The sequence below is a fragment of the Penaeus chinensis genome, chromosome 3 (assembly GCF_019202785.1).
Source record: "Penaeus chinensis breed Huanghai No. 1 chromosome 3, ASM1920278v2, whole genome shotgun sequence".
Classification (NCBI taxonomy): Eukaryota; Metazoa; Arthropoda; class Malacostraca; order Decapoda; family Penaeidae; genus Penaeus; species Penaeus chinensis.
The window spans coordinates 18,202,309-18,212,135 of NC_061821.1; the positions used below are offsets into that span (position 1 = coordinate 18,202,309).

The window sequence follows — 9,827 nt, forward strand, 5'->3', positions numbered from 1 at the left end:
AGATGTTTTGTTATTGTCTGCAGGATTACTGTGGACAGATGATAAATCTTTAACTAATTTAAACCTGGTGTTATAACTAAGACTCTTTTAAATAGTAATTGAGAATACTTATCAGAGAAAGCAAAATTTCTTGTTACTGTGGGTGGCTGTGTGTGAATTTTTGAAGCTTGTGAAATGCAACCTCAATTCTTTCAAGTTTTGGGCATGTATTGATTTCATTGTCTGAAAAGTGTGAATATTTGGGAAACAAGCTTTTAAAAAAAATGGATTGATGTATATTTAGAGGATGTTATTGAAAAGTGAAATTTTGGAGACAAATACTATAATAATCTAATTTGAGCAAATCTTGATATTTTCCGATTTTAGCAAGTTTTTAGAACTGATGCTTATAATAAAAATTTAGCCAGACTATGCTAGGTAATTTTTTAGTTTCACACAGCCATCCAAACTTGCAATTATTAATCTTCCGTTCAATTATCCACAGTGCAGGATGACTCTCTTCATATTTTCCATCTCAAATTCTGTAATTCAATTCCACCTAGAAGTCACAATTATTCCAGCCATCCCGGGGAATTCCACAAACCTCGTCATGTATCCCTATTTGGGGCTCTGCCCCTAGACCCACACCTGATAGCCATGGACTTCTTATCTGTATGGCATAAGTCACAACCTATTTTCTTTCTGATTTTATTCTTTCCCTGTAATAAAAAAATTGTGCTTTATCGACTTTTGTTTGTGCTACATGACTGTCCAGACGAGCTTCAATACATTGTATGAAATACTTTACCAGAGCCCTCTGTCAGCTACCATTAAGAGCAAATTGAATTACCATCATATCTTGAGGGAAGTTACCATATCTTCATCTCTCTGCCAATGCTGGTAATGTAATTGTAACTGATCACTGGTAAATACAGTACAATCGAATGTAAACCATGCCCCAGGTGCTGAGCACAGTCAGCTATTTGCAGTGAAAATTAGCATAGAGGCAGGGAAATGTGACTCATGATTGTATGATTTTGGCTGTTGTATATATTTTCATGTGAAGGACTATAGCTCCCGAGTCACTGCAGTAATGGCCAAACAAGCGAACCAATCCCCCCCCCCCCCCCCCCACATTATATGTGCCTAATAATACCATGGGGGTCCAGGCATATATATAGATTGTAGTGTATAAATCCTACGGTGTTAAGGTTAGGGTGGTTTATTGGGTAGGACACATTGTACAATTCCCACGGGGGGATGGATTATGTGAAATCCCGTAGAGTTGGCACGATGGTCCGTAGACTTTTAAAGATGGTGGCGATGTCTGTAGAGTTTCATTGGCCATTTTTTTTTTTTTTTTTTTTTTTTTTTTTTGTTGCTTGTTTTACCCCATAATTTCCCTTATCTACTTGATGCCTTCCCCTGCTCTCGGGACTTATCAAATCACACCAAGATTGTCGGCTGGATAATGCGACAGATTTTCATCAGATTTGTTCTCATCACACAAGAACTAACCTGATAAAAATATTGTCTGGGAAGACCCGATTGTCATTTTTGGAAAATTAACCACAATAGCCCAGTACCTAGATGCTCTATGGAGAGCATCTGAGCTGCAATTACAAGTTCATCTATCAAATGACTCCTTAGTGTGGTTGAATAAGTGTTGCCAGGAAAATGCTGTGCTCATTTAAAAAAAAAAGTTGTGAAATGTCTCTGCACATAGATGGCTCTACAAGTGCTTAGCCACAAAGGAGTCGATTAGTAGACCTTGTGACCTTATCTTCTTCACCTCTCCTTGAATTGGCGAGAATTTTTTTTCCTACAAATACTATGAATATCAGTTATTATTTTTATTATAGATATTATAATTACTATGCTGTTACTTCTGTCAATAACAATATAACATATCATAAAGATAACATAAAATATTTTCAAAAATCAGGGAAATGGGTCAACAGGGAAACAGGCAGTACTTGTAATTGGCTCTTGGTGACTCAGTACAAGTAGAGCCATCTGTGTGTAAAGACAATTAATAAAGTAATCTCAAAAGGGGCATGGCATTTACATTCACATCATGCCCGTTGGCTTTGCGTTGAAAAGTTTAAGATATTTGATGTATAAAAATCGGTTATCCCTTGATTGTCTTCTCAATATTTTTGGATCCATTGTCATGGAGAACAAGTATTGCAAATGTAGAAATGTATGAAGAAAGTAGGTGTTTGTGTGTGTTTTTGTTTGTGTGTGTTTTTGTTTGTGTGTTTTTGTTTGTGTGTGTTTTTGTTTGTGTGTGTTTTTGTTTGTGTGTGTTTTTGTTTGTGTGTGTTTTTGTTTGTGTGTGTTTTTGTTTGTGTGTGTTTTTGTTTGTGTGTGTGTTTGTTTGTGTGTGTGTTTGTTTGTGTGTGTTTTTGTTTGTGTGTGTTTTTGTTTGTGTGTGTTTTTGTTTGTGTGTGTTTTTGTTTGTGTGTGTTTTTGTTTGTGTGTGTTTTTGTTTGTGTGTGTTTTTGTTTGTGTGTGTTTTTGTTTGTGTGTGTTTTTGTTTGTGTGTGTTTTTGTTTGTGTGTGTTTTTGTTTGTGTGTGTTTTTGTTTGTGTGTGTTTTTGTTTGTGTGTGTTTTTGTTTGTGTGTGTTTTTGTTTGTGTGTGTTTTTGTTTGTGTGTGTTTTTGTTTGTGTGTTTTTGTTTGTGTGTTTTTGTTTGTGTGTTTTTGTTTGTGTGTTTTTGTTTGTGTGTTTTTGTTTGTGTGTGTTTTTGTTTGTGTGTGTTTTTGTTTGTGTGTGTTTTTGTTTGTGTGTGTTTTTGTTTGTGTGTTTGTGTATTTGTTTGTGTGTTTGTGTATTTGTTTGTGTGTGTGTGTTTGTTTGTGTGTGTGTGTTTGTGTATTTGTTTGTGTGCGGTGTTTGTGTATTTGTTTGTGTGTGTGTGTTTGTGTATTTGTTTGTGTGTGTGTGTTTGTGTATTTGTTTGTGTGTGTGTTTGTGTATTTGTTTGTGTGTGTGTTTGTGTATTTGTTTGTGTGTGTGTGTTTGTGTATTTGTTTGTGTGCGGTGTTTGTGTATTTGTTTGTGTGTGTGTGTTTGTGTATTTGTTTGTGTGTGTGTGTTTGTGTATTTGTTTGTGTGTGTGTGTTTGTGTATTTGTTTGTGTGTGTGTGTTTGTGTATTTGTTTGTGTGTGTGTGTTTGTGTATTTGTTTGTGTGTGTGTGTTTGTGTATTTGTTTGTGTGTGTGTGTTTGTGTATTTGTTTGTGTGTGTGTGTTTGTGTATTTGTTTGTGTGTGTGTGTTTGTGTATTTGTTTGTGTGTGTGTGTTTGTGTATTGTTTGTGTGTGTGTGTTGTGTTATTTGTATTGTGTGTGTGTGTGTTTGTGTATTTGTTTGTGTGTGTGTGTTTGTGTATTTGTTTGTGTGTGTGTGTTTGTGTATTTGTTTGTGTTTGTGTATTTGTTTGTGTTTGTGTATTTGTTTGTGTATTTGTTTGTGTTTGTGTATTTGTTTGTGATTTGTTTGTGTTTGTGTATTTGTTTGTGTGTGTGTGTTTGTGTATTTGTTTGTGTGTGTGTGTTTGTGTTTTGTGTTTTTGTGTTTGTGTATTTTGTGTTTTTTGTGTTTGTGTATTTGTTTTTTTTGTGTTTGTGTATTTGTGTTTTTTGTGTTTGTGTATTTGTGTTTTTTGTGTTTGTGTTTTTGTGTGTTTGTGTATGTGTTTTTGTGTTTTTGTGTGTTTGTGTATGTGTTTTTGTGTGTTTTTGTGTGTTTGTGTGTTTGTGTATTTGTTTGTGTTTTTGTGTGTTTGTGTATTTGTTTGTGTTTTTGTGTGTTTGTGTATTTGTTTGTGTTTTTGTGTGTTTGTGTATTTGTTTGTGTATTTGTGTTTGTGTATTTGTGTTTTTTTTTTTTTTTTTTTTTTTTTTTATCTTTTGCTCATTGTGTATCAATATTTGGGTTAAAGGTGAATGTCAATATTAGGCAAAACAAGGCTTGATAGACTAGATTTAGTCGAAAGTATTTTTTTCCTAGTAACTGAGAATGATGTAGAGGGAATAAGACCTTCATCCTGTGATTAGTATTTATAGTTTTATGATCTTTTCCTTGATAAGTTGATAAAAGATTTACGAGGATGTTTATTATAGTAAAACCTTAACAAGGTTATTGGTGTTGATAAGGATAGTGATTGCAGGTTCGTGAAAGTGGATTTTTAAATTGTTCTCTATTTCTTTCTTTCTATTTTATCTTTTTCTATTTTCATGTATTGTGAGTGGATTGGTTTTCAACGTAATTTTTGTATGCAGTGTTTAGATTATGAGAGAGGGAGTGTGTGAAGTTCGAGAAAAAAAAAATAATGGTTATCAAGAGCACACAAAAAGATGCTTAACTAATTTTTAGGATTGTATAAAGACTAAATTTAATAAGGGTAGTCAACTTCTTTTTGTTTTGTTTTATGTCTCTGCACATAGATGGCTCTGCTAGTGCTTAGCCACAAAGGAGTCTATTAGTAGACCTTGTGACCTTACCTAATTTCACCTTTCCTTGAATTGGCAGAAAAAAATTATTCTTTTACTAATGCCATGAATATCAATGGTGTAATTTTTATTGTATTATGTAACAGCAAAATAAGATAATGTAAAATATTTCCATAAATCAAGTAAAAGGGTAAACGGGCAATACGGGCAGTAGTCATAATTGGCTAATTGGTGACTTAGTACAAGTGTTACTGTCTGTGTAAGAATAATTTAAGTCACATTAGGCATGGCATGGATGTACCTGCCATGCCCATCAGGATTGGGTTAAAAACCCGATTTTTATTAAGATATCAAGTCTTTTAAACATCAGAATATCTGAGGAGATAGACTAAAGCAGATGTTGAAAGCAAAATTGTCATGTTTTTTTGTATAATAAAAAAAATAAACCAAATTTTCTCCATTCCAGTTCCTGCGATACAGTAAGAACTACTTGCCGCACATAGCCAGATTATGTTTAGTGAGCACCTTCCTTGAGGATGGCCTACGTATGTGGTGGCAATGGCACGAGCAGCGTGAATACATGGATATTTCGTGGGGCTGCGGGTACTTCATTGCCACACTGTTCGTGGTAATCAACCTGGTGGGGCAGCTTGGGGGCGTGTTCATGGTGCTTTTCCGCAAGAAGGTCGAGGTCGCATGTGGACTCCTGCTCTTCATCGTGGTCCTGCAGGCGAGTGTGATGGGTTGGTGTTGCAAGATAAGATATTTGAGAACTATTTATTCTTTAATTATTACCCTTTTTTGTTTTTTTCTTGGTATTAATGTATTTTCATTTATCATCATTCAGATCACATACAAGCCTGTGCTTGTATGTGATCCTTAGCGCGAAAACTAAGCTAAACATTCTCCTCCCCAGACCGTCGCGTACCAGATCTTGTGGGATATGCAGTTCCTGTTCCGCAACCTAGCCCTGGTGGGAGGCCTGGCGCTGGTGCTTGCCGAGAGTAAAAAAGAAGCGAGGTCTATCTTCGCAGGTGTCCCCTCATTGGGAGAGAACAAGCCCAAGACGTACCTCATGTTGGGTGGCAGAATCCTTCTAGTATTCATGTTCCTCACACTCGTCAGATTCGAGTTCTCCGTGATGCAGGTGGGTTAGGTTAGATTTTTTTTTTTGTGTAAATTTGAAGGGTTTACATTCTTGTTTAGAATCAGTTACAATGAATTTGTTTGAGGTAAAACAATGTTCACTGATTTTGTTGCCCTTAATCCCAAAGTCTGCTTGAATATGATAATGAAGTGCATAAATTAAGTGTGGAAACTATGCAGATTTAATTGGAGAAATTAATCTTCCATTTAGATAATACACTATGAATATTAAGACTGTAAATGACTATAATTGGAGGCAGAATTATAAAAGCAGGTCAGGCACTTTACATGACCTGTTCTTAATTGAAAAGTAGAGCATTAAAGACCTTTTGATATTTCTCATTGTTTAGTGATGGATTGACATTTCTCACAGGAGTACTTAGTCATTATAATTGAATAGATGTTGAATAACTGTAAAGTGACACATGAATAACCGTGGAAACACTCTTGACCCGACTCCTCTTGCCAACAGATATTCCAAATTGTGATTGGCGGTTTGCTGATGGCCCTGGTGGCAGTTGGCTACAAGACCAAGCTGAGCGCATTTCTGCTTGTGCTGTGGCTCAACGTCTTCAACATTTATGTGAACGCGTGGTGGTCTATTCCCGCGTACAAACCCATGAGAGATTTCCTCAAGTATGATTTCTTCCAGGTAAGGCTTCCATATCATCAGTATTTACTTATTTATTATGAAGGTTTTAATATTTTTTATATTTCCTTTTTGAGGGAGAAAATGGGTATATTTAAGCAGTTTGTTTCAGTTTGGAGTGGGAACATGTAAAAGTAATTGGATGTGAAAAAATATTAGTAGATATTTGAAAGTAAGTGTGTTTTCCTGTTTTAATTTTGTGTATTATAAAAAAAAATAAGGGTTCTTACATATATTATTTTTTTAATGTGAGCTATACTTGTTACATCTGAAGTCTTGGCATGTATTGGGGCCAATGCCTTATTAGTCCCAAAATCTATTTTTTCCCCCCAAGATATCTTTTTGATGCTTCATAGATAAATAACTTTTATAAGATATTATGGTTTCCATCAAAAGCGAAGGATACGAGAAAGCTGCAAGTCAGTAGATTGAATTCCTGTGAGGAACTGGCCGTGATAGGTCTTTCACACCCCTATTTTAGTACACAAATTATATTGCCTACTTTTTCAAGTTTTGTGTACTTGATGCAGATTCCTAATTTCCACATGTATTACCACACAGTATATCTTCGTTTGTCTTACACTTCTCTTGTCTATTTGCAGACGCTGTCGGTCATCGGCGGTCTGCTAATGCTGATTTCACTGGGCCCGGGAGGTGTGAGCATGGACGAACACAAGAAACAGTGGTAGATTGTTATTCCCTCCACCCCCCCCCTTCCCCTTTTACCCCCCCTCCCCTCTTTCCCTTACCTTGTTTTTTAAAAAGCCACAAATGTTTTATTAGTATGAGTTTAAGTGTTAAGCCCTCAAGTTATTGAAGAATCCCCCTCTTTTTATTCTATTTATTTTTTTTATGTTTTGTGCTTTTTTTCTTATAGTTTTATACAAGTGAGAGTATCTGTTAGACTTTTGAATGATAAAGTAAACCATATAAGCCAAGTGACCGACCGCTCTGTACATAGTTATAGAAGCAGAAGCCATACTCTATTGGACATTCCACCATGGTCGTCCATGAGACTTCGAGCTTCCCATATGGCATCCTCCTTCACTGTGCGCGCAGGAGGAACAAGAAATTGCTGTGCTGGTCGGCGAAGGAACTGTTTTTAAGATTGTTTTTGTAGTAAATATATTTGTTTTAAGAATTCTTTTTGGTGTATTAACGATGTGTTCAGTTGATTTGCAGTGGTGTACTGTAGAAGGGTGTTATTAACTTTATGGTGTACATTCATAATGAATGTGTAAAGAGTATTGCTCTTGCATTCTTGCTCTTGGCTTTGCGCAGTGGGTCTTTTTTTTTTATGGTGTTTGGTGATTAGGCTAATGGAAATCATGGTGTTGAGCCTAAAATTGTTGAACTGTGCATACTCTTACAGCCTAGAGAGGAACAAGTTTGCTTCTATTTTTATTTATTTTATTTTATTTTATATTTTTTATTATTGCCACTTCTTGGGGCTTCTGTCACTTTTTTCAGGGTTCTAACTATTTTCTCATGTACCATATAAGGATACAGTGCTATAGGATGGATGGTTTTAGAGCAACATCACAACTGCCAGTGAGGCAACCCTCAGCTTGTGGGACCGACACTGTCATGGCCAGTGTTGGTGCATTGCTTCTGATATTTAGCTAGATGAAGTGATCCATCAGGCAGAGCTGGCTGGCTGCACAAAGTCCCATAAGCAATTGGTTGTGCATTGGACTTTTCTTTTCTTTTTTTCTTTTTTTTTGTATAATTTTATGTCCTTGGGGGTGGAATATGGCCAGACCCCAGAGCACAAGGGGAGCTGCAGGTCCTCCAATGACCTTGTCTTTTTACAATTTATTTATTTTATCTTTCTTAAACTTGTTAGCGTGTTTGATTGTTTTTATACATATATCTCGATCTCTGCTCCCATGCTTCTAGATTTTCCCAGTTCCATATATGCACAGAAATGTTTTTCATGTGAATTGTAAGTGAAGTGAATATAATAATAATAAATCTTTTAAAAATAATAAAACCCAGAGGGCTAGTTTTGTAGAAAAATGTTGACACAAAATGACAAAAAAAAAAAACAAAAAAAAATCTACAAAATACAGGATAGAAAGAACAGGAACGGTGTGGGGCAACTCCACGTAGGTCCAAATTTCTCCCCGGGCGGTTTCAGTGCCTCGGGAAGTTTTATATTTATCTTTAAGATTTTAAAAGAGCAGATGTACCACTCTATCAGGTGACCAAGAAGGACAAAACAAATTGGTGAATAACACTAACTTTTGTTAAAGTGGCTGTTAATAATAAAGATGGTCTTCTTAATTTTGGATTTTTTAACATTCATTAAATTTGCTTCACAAATTTTTTGTAGTGACCAAGCATCATGTATGGATGGATTTTTTTTTTTTTTTTTCTTTTTTTCATGCTTGGGTTTATGCATATTGGTACAGTTGTTGTGATTGATTGGCAAGAATAACATAATTTTACTGTATGTCTTTTTACATCAGTTGTTGTGGGTTTCGAGTCAGTTTTGTATGGCTAGAATCTAAATTTGGTATCTAAAATTGTTAATATTTTATTCTTAAAATTTTTAGAGGAGAAAATGTAGGAAAAAATGATGCATACTAATCTCTACCAATAAGAATGGCTTACTGAATGCTGAGAGATTTGTTCTGGACCTCAAATGTGATGTTAAATTAATGATATATATGTATATATGTATATGTATGCATATAGTAATGTTAGTAAGCTTGTAAGATAATCTTATGCAGATCATGACAGATTTCCCCCCCTTCTTATAAATATTTAATCATCTTTTCTCTCATTCATTGGGAAATGATTTGCCATTCTTTTTCTCTCAAAGCTTTCAGTTAAAAAAAAAAAAAAGTGCATCATTTGTATGCTAGTTGATTACTTTAACATTTTTAATTAGTTGCTCAAGATTATAAATCGTATAATAAGCAAAGATTTTTAAGGGAAATCAGTATGGGGAGGAGGTGGCCTTTTTTGGAATGCTAGTACAAAAAAAGACGAGATTAGGCACTGAAGTGCGTCTTTAGTTCTCTAGATTCACATCCAGTTCTGATAGTCTTTGTACATTGTTTAGCAAGTATTTGTAAAAGTTTATTTTATGGGAATTCTAGAGATTTGTTAAAATTGTTTTTGCCAGAAGTGTAAATTCTTTTGTAGTTGGATTATCATTATTATTTTATATATATTTTTTTTTGTATTGTGCTTGGGTGTTTATATACGCATCATTCTGTTTTGAATATTGAATTTTGACTTTATATCACCGTTAAAAGAATTTATATACATTTATATACACCAAGTAAAAATACATCTGTTCTGTATTTATACATCTTTTTTTTCTCAACCCTCTGTCTTGTATTGAGCACGTCAATTATAGGAAAATTTCTCCAGAATACCACCCATTTTTAAACCTTTATCATGATCTGCTTGATTGCAAGAATATCATTTGCAAGCCTATATCTTTTGCTCTTGTTAAACTTTTTTCAGGGAAATATATTTATAAAACAAGACTTAAGTTAATGCGATTTCTAGATTCTCTTCTCGAGCTTTGTCATTTTATTTTTTCATAGTGCTCTCTACTCTTGAAGCTATAGTTATA

General features: G+C 34.8%; 1 protein-coding gene across 1 annotated transcript in view; it reads left to right on the forward strand.

Moving 5' to 3' along the window:
* LOC125039582 (surfeit locus protein 4 homolog) overlaps positions 1 to 9,553 on the forward strand; it is an 11,003-nt gene extending 1,450 nt beyond the window's left edge. The window contains exons 2-5 of the mRNA XM_047633701.1: positions 4,907 to 5,170; positions 5,357 to 5,587; positions 6,059 to 6,238; positions 6,838 to 9,553. Of these exons, the coding sequence (XP_047489657.1) occupies positions 4,907 to 5,170; positions 5,357 to 5,587; positions 6,059 to 6,238; positions 6,838 to 6,924 (762 nt within the window). The 3' untranslated portion in view covers positions 6,925 to 9,553. The remainder of the gene's footprint in view (positions 1 to 4,906; positions 5,171 to 5,356; positions 5,588 to 6,058; positions 6,239 to 6,837) is intronic.
* Positions 9,554 to 9,827: the final 274 nt, after the last annotated feature.